We start from the raw sequence: 13,956 nt of genomic DNA on the forward strand, positions 1-13,956 counted from the left end.
GAGCAGGAGATAAATCCCACAAGAATCAGCCATCAGGTTTAATTATTGTCAAAAGTAAGTTAAATAAAGAAAACTGAGAGTAGTTACCCTAGTTTTGTAGAGTAAGCTAAAATAAAGTCCAAAAATAACAAACAAAAAGATTCCGATTACCTTAGATTCTCTAAAGTGTGTGAAATGCTCCTTAAAAATCATATATTTTTTGGCAAAATGTTATTTCCCTGCAAGTCTACTTAATACTAGTGATTGCTCTTCCTCAAGTTAAAAAATAGAATACTTACATGCCTAGGCTACAATCTGTTTCCCAAGATAACAGGACAACACATTTTTTAATAGCCTAATGAGACCCATGTACCTGTATCCTCTCTCATTTAACAGCAGACTGACCAATACTATTGCTTGATGAAGAACAACAACCAACACATTGCATTGTTATTTAGAATGAACGGCATTGGGTCTCTTCCCTAGTCATTCAGTAGTGCTACTAATCCAGGGTTTGCCTTTTATTTTCTAAAGCAGATTCTAACATCACAAACCCAACAATTAAAATAAAAAGGCTGAGATGAAGGCTCATTTCCCCCGAATACACACATTAAAAAAAAAAAAAGTTACCATTAAAACTTATGAGAGTCTATAAAGTGTATTTTTTCCCAAGTCCATTTCTTTCTCAACTGTGCCAAAACACAACAGATCCTAACATCTATTCCGTGGGGTAGACACTGTAATGAAAATAATTTCCCACTGATAATCACATTATCAGTGATTAAGATATCATTTAATAGTTAAACTAGGAATTTTCATTATGCATAGATACATGTATGCTAAGATCATACTCAGAATTTATTAATATATACATTCAGTAACTGCAGTCATTAACACCAGAACTGCTGGTCATATCCCTGTATCTCAACAGCTACTTATAAAAAGGAAAGGAAATGATTCTGTATCAACACACCTGCAACCAAATTTTTAGGTTTTGAAGTTTCCGTTTTTAGAAATGTGATTTTATTTATTGCATATGCTCTTTAAAATAAATTTAAAGGCATCTCATAAGAGCTAAGTAGATGAAAAGAAAGAGTAAATTATCATACACACAACTCCAAGCTACAATTATAATAGATCATTACATCAAATGTTGTCATCAAGAGTTGTACAAAAATTTCCAGTATTGCTGAAGAAGTACCACTACCATACAAAGACTATGTTAACATTTATGTGACCATTAAGAAGTGTAGCCAGCTTGTGGGTTTGCATAACTGTCTCACACAGTATTACACTGGACATCACATTCTCTTAATAAAGGCAATTTTCCAAATTAGAAATTTTACACTGCTCTTGTCCTACTCTTATAAAAAGGTAGATTTCTTATTAGAGATATACTTTGTCAAAGCCAGTTTTTGATTTCCTCACATAATAACCACTTTTTAAATAGAAAATAAGAGTAACTTTGTTTCTTAGGTACCTTGGAAGACAAGAAACCTCTCACTGAGATAGCTTCTGTATAGGAACATTTTTAAACCCATTGACAGACACACACAGCTCAGCATGCTGAAGCTGATATGATATACTCATAGATTGTTTAAACTTTACACTTACAAAGAACTGTAAGAAGCTATCCATTATTATAGCAGGGTTACTTGTCGTATCACATGATTTCAGTATTCACTGACATATTTTTCTCAACTCTGTAAAAAATCTTGCCATAAATGTCATTTCAATCGCACAAGCACAAAAGCTTCAGTAATTGCATCAAGTAATATCACAATCCCTTCTTACCATGACTATGTCGCCAGGCTGAATACTGATTTCATCATGGCTTCTTGATTCAAAAGGATACAGTGCTCTATAATACACTATTTTTACATCCTCCTGAGCAGAAATGGTTAGAGGAGCTTTATCTGAGCAAAGGAAAGAAATGCACAGATACAAAAAAAAAAAAAAAAAAATTTGAAAAATTAGGTGAAAGTGGAAACAAAAATTAACAAACTATACTTTGTTTGTAGGAAGTACTTTATCCCTCTTTTACACAAGGGGAAATATGAAAAGGAATTATTTAAAATACAGCTTTTACTATTTTCTCTTCTAAAGATCAGGTAAAATATTGCTATATTTTAACTTTTATGATATATACAGCTATTTTCAGAGAAAGAGTGGTGTACTTCTGATGCAAAATATATACCTTCTCAAATGCTTCAGTGATTTTGTAGTTAAATCTGACCAGCTATGGGTTCAGTTCAAACAGTGATGTTCTTGCATTTATCGATGGTAACCCAAATACTTTTACAGCCTGCTTGTGTAGCAGCTTCATTTGCAGCCTGACTATGCTCCCAAGAAAAATGTTTCAAAATATCCTCATACAGATTGCCTGAAAAGAGGTCACTTATAAATGGTGGTTTTTAAAAAAATAAATTACTTGCTAAAGATGTATCATTAGAAAAAGAATAAAGAAACCCTTCAAAGATATAAGCTAAATTGCTCTTGTATAACGTAGTTCCTATTTTACCTATTTGGTCATAAAAAAGCTCTCTGCTACTCTGCACAAATAAAATCTAGCAAGAGGACATATTAGATTGACAATTCTAGATTTGGGCTAAAAGATAGAAGGTAATTTTCCCTTTATGCAATATTTTAACAAACATATAGACAAAGATCACATTTCCAGTCAGTTCTTTAATGTATGTATCAAAGCCACTTAAGGAGGAGCCCTGATTCCCAATACAGGCAAAAGTTAGGTTAGAATGAAGAGAAAAAGCTCTTAGCTGACAGTGACTGTGTGCATAGCAAAAAAAAAAAAGAAAAAAAAGAATTGTAAAGAAAAATACAGAAATAATTTTTGATATATTGCATCAAGATCTTACAACAATTTCAGCTAAGATTCTCTCTTCAGCTGGCACTGAGTGAGTGCCATCAACTGTGCTTCACACTCTGCTACTCTGCTAAAAATTATCCCTTTAGAAGAATAGTGAAGCCTAAGCGAACAACTTTTTGGAGTCTAGAACTCAATCCACACATGATCTACTTTAATAAGACTAGCAATCCAATCCTGAACCATAACATTCTTCTGTATGAATTGGGAAGACAGAAAAGAATTGTTCAAGAGGCAACATCATTTCTTGAATTTTTTATTCTACCTGCATTTGACCAAGGAGCCTGGACAGCTGGCTTGATTGTCTCTTGATGTGGCTGGAAAAGCTTGCTCAGTTTCTCTGGCATTTCCTGTTTCCCCTTATCGTCACTTTCCTTCTTCTTGGTTATTTCTTCCCTTTTTTGCTTCTCATCTTCTTGATTTTTTTTTTGCCACTGAAGTTCTTCTTCTGGTTGCACTCGATCAAGCCGCTGTTTATCCCGTTCCTGGATTCGTCTGTTGGATAATTAAGGTGGGGTTTTTTTAAGCAAGTCAAATAAAAGACCATAAAAATTAGTTGTCCTTTCATGTGATCTATAGAATAAAGTGTACTCTTTATGGCTTTTGCATACCCTGTAAGAGGTGTTAATTTTATTTTGGTGAGTTATCAACCACTCCACATCATCTTCTTACACAATGACTCCTAGAGGGCAAAGGAGAAATATTCAGAAAGATTTGCTATTACTCCATATGTATTCATAGAGAAAAAGCTATGACTCTCAGATAAGTGAGAGAACACAATTTCATGTAACCAGCTACTAAGTGCAGGTCTCTATTACCTTGAGTTGCTTTGTCTTTGCATTAAAAAAACCTACCTTTAATACAATTTTTTAATTTGCATATGAATTTTGCACCTTTACAATACAATTCCGCAGAACTCTAAAAGCAGAGCAACCTAAGCATACAGAAATGATAAACTAGTTACACTTTGGAGCTAAATGTAAGATGGGGAAAAAACATTCAATGCTATTTCTTCTTGCTGGAGTTTTTAGCGATCTGTAAATGCTAAACTTTACCTTCTTTATTGAGGCTGTGATCTCTTCTCCTCTACAGTGACAGGAAAATAAATGTACCTACCTGTGTTTTTCTAATTGTATGAAACTTTACACAGGTATCTTAGAACACTCTTAGTCAGCTCACAATGTTCTGGAAATTATAAGCTTGATAACAATTTAGTATCTTACATGTTCAGTCCCCGTTTCGGCTTGGGGACTGAACAATATTAGTGTAGTCTCTTTTCATCATTTTCCATGGGATTCATAAACCCTATGCAGTTTTTTTAAGTGATGAACCATATGGAGAAAGGAGGAAGCAGAGGAAGAGGGGAGTAGAAACTTCCCTTGGCTGAAGAAACAAAACTCCTTGGCATCCAAGAACTCAGACATATGCCCTTCAGTTCCATGTAGCTCTAAGGCTGCTTTTGAAAACCTCTTCCTGAGCTGTCCAATTCAAGCAATCTGAGTATATCAGCATTGTAAGTTACTATTTTCAACTGCCCCACAATTTTTATTTAATTTAGGCCTGTAGCTATCAGCTACAGCTGTCACTAGACATTTTCAAAATTAACCATTACCGTAAAATTTTCCCTGAAATCCAATAGGCAGCAAATTATACACTTCAGTTTTAATTTGGTCAGTACTGACTTCAGCTCTAAAACATAAAAGAAGTAAGAATATAAAATAAGCTGGTTCTGCTTGTTTTCTCAAAGCTGCAAAGTTCCCTAGGTAAGACTCAAAATAGCAAATCAGAAAAAAAAAACATAAAACAACCAAACAACAAAAAAAAAACAACAAACAAAAACAACCAACCAACCAAAACCCGAATAACTAACCAGTTATCAGAAAACATGTCCATCCGGATCCTTCTGCTGATGGGCAAGGAGTAAAAATATCTGCAAGCATCACACAGAATTCTTGCAGAACTATACAATTACACATTCCCAGCTGTGAAAGCTAACAAGTCCTTCCCCTCCAACAGAGGGCAAAATAAGAGGCAAAAAGAATAAATATTCTCTGCTAGAAACAATTTGCACCAGTAAAGATAACTCTAAAAGGCTGTAGCAGATGACCTATTCCACTTCCATACCTCCTTCCTATTCACAGAATCAATGACAAAGGCATGAAAACAAGCTGGTCATTACAGACTTAGCCTGCTACACAGAACCAAGAATAACATGAATTCCTGGCCAGAAACCATGTGGGGAAAAAAAAAAAAAAAAAAAATCTTTAAGGGGAAAAATACACGTTCCAAACAGTAGGTTGGCACCAGAGGGCAAAAATCTCATCTCTATCGATGTAAGTTTTGACTTAAGAAGAAGAATTTCTGAAAGATATCAAGGTACCTGTTGAAGTAACTGCTTAAAATGACAGCTAACCTACAAGCTCAAAAAAAAAAAAAATCTTTGTTTCTCAATTAAATTGCCTATACTATTTCAATATGCTACATCAGTATGCCACAAGTAGAACTTAAGACACCAGTAAGGAGATCACTTCTTCCTCTGTGAAACACTGCCATGCTTTTCTGCCTTCAATATAAAGTCGTTTAAGTTAATAAATTCACTGTTCTGACAACCTCTTATTTTAATTGCTCAATTTGTCCTTCATATGTTCATTTACAAAGTATTCAGAGCCAATTACTCAATAGCTTTGTTGCAACACTGAAGCTGCACCACACAGGCATACAGAGCTCAACTTTCTTTTGACTTGAGTGGCGTCTTACCTAGTGAGTTTATTCAGATGGGCTTTAAATGGGAAATTGAGTTTTTAATTATGTTTCTAATAGAGCAATTAAGTCTTCCCATACCTCTAACCTAAGTTTGCTCTAACTGCTGGAGTGAGAAGAGAAAAAGAAGACAAAAAAAAAAAAAAGTCCCTTGGGAGGACAGTGGATATGTGCAATTTCTTTTTTCTTTCCATAGCAGCTGTAGAATTCTTTTCTTTGGTTGTTATGGAAGCTAATATCATGAGTTAAAGACAGGGAAGGGAATAGGAAGAGACATAGAAGCTAAAGAAACACAAGCCTAGGTGTGAGTGCCACAGTTTGGGGTTAGGAACAGAAAGATATTCTGTTCTTTTCCCTACTTCAAGACTCCTCATGTGTGAATTATTGTGGAATACAATTTCTAATCTGGGATTTACATATACTTGCTTTTACTCTATTAGTTTCCTTTTTTCTCCCAACAATTGCATTATATCGCTCAGGCAGTTCTTATCCCAAACACTCATTTTAGTTCTGAGCCGTATTTTACTCCCACAATCATACAAGTCTGCATGGAATTAGCCCTAAACCAATTAAGACTAATTAGCTACAAGAGGTCTTCACAAAGACCTCTACCATCCCCAAATATGTATGTCTGTATCTTTATTTGCTCAATTATTTGCATAATGTAGTGCATAATTACCAAAAAATTGCTAAGACAGTTCTCAGTATAAAGTGATTGTAGTTATTATCAAGCCAAAGGTTAAAGTGTGCATAACTATGATCTTAGATTATTCTTTGTTTCTTTGCTTTCACTAGAGCTATTAAAAGGCCATAATCATCATGAGGCAATTTGCAGGTTATGAGTATAACCATTTACCTTACTCATCTTGGTGCCTAGCGGAAATCAGTAAGACTGGCAAACTGCTCATTATCACCAATTACAATTACTTAGAAGCTTGAATATTTGGGCAGCATGAAGTTTTGCATTACCAATAATGTCTAATAATGCTCAGCTAGCATGAAAAGTTAGAGATTAAGTTTTCCATGACAGAATAATTTCCTTTTTGAGATTTGTTTTTTTTAAATTTCAAATTTTCTGGAAAGAAAGAGTATTTTATTCAGTATTCAGAAACAGAATATTTCTTGTTTTACTATACTTCCAGTATCTCAGCAGCCTTCGTATTTTCAAGTTCCATCATAATTACCATATTTTGTGTAGCTATTTCTTCATGATGGAAAGCTGCTTTTTTAGAAAGTTTGCTAGTTCTGAAATAGATTAAGATTTTTAAAGACATTGGATTTATGGAAATATTTAAGAATTATCTAAACTTAATTGCTTTCTGTGCATAAGATTTCTATTTGAAGATATGGTTTGCACCAAGAACTTGCTTTGGCTTTGCCTGAAACATGAAAATTAACTTGACTCACCATGCAGTAACACAGGCTACCAATTCAATTTAGGTCACACTCCATGTAATAATTTAAGACCTCTTGTTCCCAGGCCTTTGTTTTCATCTCATGACCAACATCTGCCTACATTAAGACTATAAAAACCCCACAATTGCTAAAAATTAAATTAAACAGCTACTGATAAATGATGTCAGAATCGAACTGTCAAAAACAAATTTCCCAACTTTGTAGCAGAAAAACATTAGCTCTGTGTTTTATACCAGTAAAGTTAGACTGTTTAAGAACCTTTCTAGGTATAGAAGTACACTACACGTTTAAGTAACACTGCTGAAAACTGTATGTATCACTGACAGTCACAGACAGATGCAGAAGCTCAATTCAACAGCACGCTTCTTATTCAAGGATTAATCAAGAGATTCTCTGAGTTTTAAAAAGGATCATCTGCAATGAAATGAAACTTGGCCTAGGCCTTGGGTACTCTTGCCTTTTACTGATATATTAGTTGAGATCAGATTATACTCCTTGGAATAGAGTTTGTTTGCAAAATGCTTTTCACTTTAATACACGGCTTAAATTAGAGCAGTTACCTTTGAGCTTCTTTTTGCTTTTCTAGTTCTACTGTTTTCCTTTCTTGTTCCTTCTGTTTCAGCCTCTCAGCTTCCAAGTTCTTTTGCTTTTGTAGTTGCTGTTTGTTATGTATTTCTCTCAACTCCTAGAGAAGAAAGTAAAATATATGTAAACACATACTATGTGACTCATAACTAATGGCCCCATGTATTTAATTGTGAAGTACCAAAACTTGCAAATAGTTGGGTATCTGTTCAAATTTATGAGTATTGCCAAATGTAATGGCAGACATTTAAGGTAGATTCAAAGGACTACAAATCACTTCCTGTTTTCCTATATTATCCATGTAATCTGAGACATTAAAGAATTAATAAACAAGAAAACCTTTTTAAAATGGGACCCTAAAAAGTTAACAAAAGTTTGATGAAGCTTTATCTGAAAAATCACTTACAAATTATTTTAAGTTGTTTGCTGGTTTGTTCAATTTATGTATTACATTCCAGACAAAAAAACTGACTTCTGAGCTGCTCATAACAGCAACTGTTTCGGTTGATTTTGATTTTCAGTGTTTTATTTTGAAATTAATTATGATTTACTGAAGAAACTTCATGATTGTTTTACACAATACATATACAATACTGTTTTATATATTTGCCAGGGGAGGTTTAGGTTGGATAGAGCCTTGGGCAATATATAGTGTGAGGTGTCCCTGTGTCTTTGGGGGGTGATCTTAAGGTCCTTTCTAATACCATTCTATGATATTAGGAAAAATTTCTCCACCAGAAGGGTGCTGTTATTGGAACAAGCTTCCCAGGGAAGTGGTAGAGTCACTATCCCTGGAAGCATTCAAAAACCATGTAGGCAAGGCCCTTAGTGACATGATTTCATGGTGGACTTGGCAGTGCTGGGGCTACGGTTGGACTTTGTGATGTTAAAGGTCTTTTCCAACCTAGCTGATCCTTTGATTCTGCACCTAGGAGAATTCCTTAAGCAGTATCTTTGGGATGAATCATGGCACAGACAGTATTCAACCATATACAAGTCAGTTTTCCTCTAATTAACTTGAAAGATGTTGTCTGAAACATTTAGAATATAACTAATTATAAAACCATCATATTTTCCTCAAGATTTGTTTTCTGCATTAACACCTATTAACACAAATACAGGTTTTATCCGGAATCATTTTGCATACCTAGAATATTGTGTCTGAACTCCTCAGCAATACCAGAGGAAAAAAAGACAATTTTACCTACGACAACTGAATTTTTTCCATTGAAAATAAAATTTTACTTTAAAAATTGTTATGTTTTAATGAAAATATAGTACAGACAAAAATAGGCAGAAAAAGTCTGCAGGAGGAAATTCTTTCTAAATCTTCATCTTAATAGTGTCCACTTCTATTTAAATATGTTATGACTTATGTCATGCAGGTTTGTTTCATTCTTGTATCCATAAAAGGTTAAAAAGGCCAATTTTCACAGTTTTTTTTGATAACTAACTTTGTAAAGTTTTTCAGAAATTTACAATCTAAAATTAGCCAAATGAAGACTATGCTCATGCACTGACCACAATGTAGAGAGTTGTGTAAGAAAAAATGAATAATGATTAAAAACACCCCAAACCTGAATATCAAAGTGATTCAAAGGGCCAAAGTTAGGAAAGTTTCAGTAAGTTAACTTCACAACATTAACAGTAACTTCTTAGCTATAGTTTCACAAAAGTTGAAAGTTAATATCCGCTTGTTTACAAACTGCACTTGCACTGTGTCTACAAGTTTTAGTTAGTGAAAATAATACATGCATTAGTGCTGAACGACTGCATATTGTTGTGTGCCTCAAATTTTAAGACATCAGAAGAACTATGTCACGAAGAGCAGCAGCACATGATCCTTGCAAGTTAATAAAAACACTCCGGATGTAAGGATAAAAGGTTAAAAAAAAAAAAAACAACTTAAGTTGAATCTCATGTCCTGGATCTTAGTCTCATTTTATTTATGATCCTCAACTTTAAATTCAGTGAAAACTGAATTCAAAATCATTAATGAGATAATCAGTTCTAATGCAAGTTTTAATTAAGACTCGGCTAAGGCCATGAAACTGACTGAAACGCAGAGGTAACTTGGGCAATACCATATTTTATGAGCATCAGAGATTATTTGCCTCCCTGATGAACACCTTGGCTCCCAAGTAATTTGGCTTTCCTCTGGAGCACTTGGAAGCAGGGTATGTGGCAGACACTTAAGGTATCTCTGTTTCCCATATGCCTTCTTGCTCAGGGTGTAGGATAAGAAGAAAACTTTCCCTCGTTAGATTTTCAGGAACTATTTCTTGATTGCTTTGTTTGCCTTCTACTGCCATGGGGGGCATTATTCAATTCTTGGAAATTTCTTGCTGCGTGAAGCTTCAGCGTTGGTGATGCCATGAATTTCTATCATCTGTTTCTTCAGTACTGCTAAAGGATGTGGAATAGAAATGCTGTGGATGCTCTCAGAATAGATGCTTATTTGCATGGCTGTCTGTGATTTCAGGAAACAGAACTCGACCCACATGATCCCTTGATATTCCCAGCCTTAAATACTCTCCAGAGTATTCTGTGTATTAAGATTGAGTAGTCTGGAATTTGAACATATTCTGGCCTTTAAAAATAACCAACTAAGGTTAGGATTGCATTCCACCCTGAAATACTGTCCTATGTTACTTTTTGTGCTTGAAGAATGATAATTTTTCTTTACATCCTTTTTTATTCTGATATCCATTCTGCTGTTTGGCTTACCTAAACGGTTGTTGGATTGGAATGGTATTATTTTGATATCCTTGTGTTTTGAAAGGTGATTTCCTTTCCTCTTTCTCTTGAGGTTTATCCATCAATACTTTTAGTCTACTAAACGCCACATTTCTTGAATTATACAACTTGTAAACTTAATTTCCATTATGCCTGTGTGTATGCTGTAATTTATGAGCATCATTACTTTCCATAGTAAAGATAGTTAGGGTCTAGAATGGATATTACAGTATGTAAAATAAACTACTCTTAGGTAAGAGTAGTTCACCATAATTATTCAGGTAGGATATTGCCTTCTGGGAAAATTTTTAAATCCTGAATGCCCATGGTTATAAACATTGATGCATAGTGTCATTTGGACTAAAGAAAAGGGCTAGTAAAAAGGAAATACATTAGCAATGTTGAACATAATGAGTTTTTAGTAGCTGGCCCATAATGAACAATGAGAAAATAAAAGGATCAGGAGATTGCAGTGAATACACAGCTGGTCAACTGCACCTGGAGCTGGAGGTGGTCTCAGAGCTAACTATAAATTTCTGAAGTGCTAACTAGAGGAAACAGTCATTTCAATAACTGTATGTTACTAATTCAGCTTCTTTAATGGCGTTACACTTGTAATATGTCGAGGTACAGAACACTGGGCCCTTGTTTCAAATTAAATTCTCTGGAGAATGATAGCCCCCATCTTCTCTGTATGATCACCTGAACCCTTATTCGTATCAAAAATATGCACAAGTGCAAAGGACAAATTATATAACCATAAGATCATCAGCAGTTGAGTGATTTACAAGCATTCATGTGAAAGGACATAGATTAAAAAATGGTACAGGTGAAAGCCTGGCCAACAGCATTACAAATTTTTGTAGACTGCAGAAATCCATAAAAGTCTCTACAAAGTTCTTGAAGTTCAAAATACTACTTGAAGAAGTATCAAGTATCTTGACTAGTACTCATGATTTTTAACAAGCTGTTTGTGTTTTCTGGATAAAAAGACTTCTGTACAAAGCACAGGTTTCTGACTCCTACATTTAGTTCAGCTTTAACACAGGCTTCCATTTAGAAATCCTTTGTTCCACTTGCTCTAGCTTTCCTTCACAATCATGCTCCCTCCTTTCACCTAACTTTGTATGCCAACAAGCTCAAGAGTCCTGGCTGATGAAAACTCTTCTTGCTATTGAACAGAGAGGTCTGGGATAGCCACACTTTTCTAATAAGGCAGCACTGAAGATAACCTGTTGCAACTTGCAAAAGCTTTAAGCTATTTAGACAACAGTGCTTTCCGGTTTATTTTTTTTTTTTTTTGCATCTTTATCCCAAACTCTGGTGTTTGACCAGTTAAACAGAAATAACCACTTAAAGAACATGAAGGCTATCACAGTTTAAACAAAAAAACCCTATAAATGCCAAAAGTTTTAAGTGAGTCAACCCATATGCATGTATCTGAGCTTAGTTTACTTTTTAACAAGACATTTTTAAACTAGAAAGAATGCTTCAGTTCATCTTTATACACAGAACCAGGAGGAATCTACGGCTAATTCAGAATACTGGTATTTTCCTTCCTTCAGAAAAACTCCCTGAATTTGCAAATACATAAAAACGAGTTACAATTTGCAAGACATCTGTGAACTAATATTACTCACTTCCATTAGATGTCCAACTACAAGGCTAGCCCAATCTTTATATTTTAATTGTAGTACAGACATGTATGTTTATGTCACCACTAACCCTACGATATATGCTACTTTTACTGCCAAACAAAAACTGGGGAAGGTGTACCTATGAGCCATGCCTCCATGTCTGTCTGAAGCGTGGAGTTTCTCAAACTGAGTACATGTAGTAGGATCATTAACTGCTGCATGACAGCAGTTAGATGTTCCTGCCAACTCTGGTCCAAATAATAAAATTATTTTGTTTGCTTATTTCATCATTTTCCCCTATATGCTCAGCTGAATTTGTATTTCAAGGGACATTTTAATAAATTACTTAAGTTTTCCATAGACATTTTATCACATTATTCCCCCCCGGCTAAGCCAATGTGCCGGTTCAATATTTTGTAAAGAGATTTTTCTGTGACATATCTGTAACAGTTAAGAAAATCTAACCTATGTTATACTAATAGCACTGGGTAGAATATTTTTGGAGAGAAAAAGAATGCAATATATATAATTCTTTGCATTAGCAATGAGGAAATAAAAATTTGATATTGTATCTCATGCAACAGATAGATTTTCTGTTGTTTTGCCAAGTACCAGTGGGAGGATAGGGAGAAAGAATCAGCATTTCCCACAGTGCTATAGGACACCAGTTGAACAAAAGTATAATAACACTTCAACAGTTAACAGAATGAAACATTTGCCAGCTGAATATTCAGCACAGTCCTACACTCATCTTTTACAGACACAAGCAACTTCAAAGCTGTACATTTACAAATCATATATTGTAACTCCAAAGACATAACAATGCTTTGCTTGTTTCTGGTGGGCAGGACAAAGCATGTCTTACCTTAAAAGCAGAGATAAATTGTTACTTTTCTATTTAATTCACAAACAGACTAACAAGTAAAATTTTTGAGATGTTACAATAGCCACATTTAGGCACCCACATAATACTGAATACGAATTAAAAAAAATGAGTTTCATACAGCTGAGTAATACTCACTATATACAGACAAGTCGTATTGCTATGAAAACCTTAACATTAGAAATATAGTGGTTTAAGCTCAAATTTTGCCTTTTGACAAAAGACAATAGAATTTAGGATACTTCAGGGATAACAATACAATGTTTCTATCAAATCCTCTCCCCTTGAGACAAACCAGAGCATTTGACCCAAGAGGAAAGAACCCTACAGTTCTGTGCTCACTGAGGCTTTTCCACAGCAATACTCTTTTACCCCATTCCCCAGCTCCCAAAGAACCTGCTCTCTCCTTGACTGAAACAGTTCCTTTGTTCATCCCATAGTATAGCTATGGGAGATTCGACAAAGGGACTATATTGCCATCTCTCATACCTGAAATCACAAATCACAGTACCGTGTAGAAATACTTAATATAAAAGTGTTTTCTTTTTGAAAATTCTGAACAGCATGACCAAAAGGGCAAATAACTTAAAATCTTGAAGTTTCAGATAAGCAAGACAAAAATAACTAACTAATACCTTGCCCAAGTTGCAATTCAAATCTAGACTGTAAGGATTAGATAACAATTATAAACTCTTCTCTTTGGTTATGTTTTAGTGCTCGCATCTCTTATTAAAATACTAACTTAGTTAAACACTGCACACTCATCTGTTTATGGTAAAGTGAAGCACATAACTGGAGGAAGTTCATCACTCAGATTGAGATAGCTGTGTACTGCCTGAGTATGGCATGGAGACCTTTAGAAAGGAGTCTAAGTAGTTGACGCAGCCCAGGAGAACTGCCAGGCACTGCAGCATTGCATCTTCCATTGCCACTGACTGGAAGAAAGAAATGCTCAAATGTAAACAGGCATTCATATGCAAGACTTGTCCAGTGCACACTGACTAGACAGGGACTGACAACAACTGGAACATGACACAAAATGTAAAACGTTTTTAAGAACTTAATTATACTTGTTC

The 13,956-nt window shown here is 34.8% G+C and overlaps 1 protein-coding gene across 10 annotated transcripts in view; it reads right to left on the minus strand.

Annotated features, from left to right (window-relative positions):
• ITSN1 (intersectin 1) overlaps positions 1-13,956 on the minus strand; it is a 136,418-nt gene that overhangs the window by 54,014 nt on the left and 68,448 nt on the right. For 6 of the 10 annotated variants that reach the window (XM_061453654.1, XM_061453647.1, XM_061453645.1 and 3 more), the window contains 4 exons: positions 13,735-13,815; positions 7,600-7,724; positions 3,129-3,358; positions 1,774-1,895 (listed from right to left, as the gene is read on the minus strand). In XM_061453654.1, coding sequence (XP_061309638.1) covers positions 1,774-1,895; positions 3,129-3,358; positions 7,600-7,724; positions 13,735-13,815 — 558 coding nt within the window. The remainder of the gene's footprint in view (positions 1-1,773; positions 1,896-3,128; positions 3,359-7,599; positions 7,725-13,734; positions 13,816-13,956) is intronic. The other 4 variants (XM_061453650.1, XM_061453651.1, XM_061453652.1 and 1 more) reach the window with 1 other exon arrangement.

Source organism: Pezoporus flaviventris, unplaced genomic scaffold (genome assembly GCF_033815535.1).
Source record: "Pezoporus flaviventris isolate CSIRO_AGI_PZ_B2104156 unplaced genomic scaffold, CSIRO_AGI_Pfla_v1 ptg000015l, whole genome shotgun sequence".
NCBI lineage: Eukaryota > Metazoa > Chordata > Aves > Psittaciformes > Psittacidae > Pezoporus > Pezoporus flaviventris.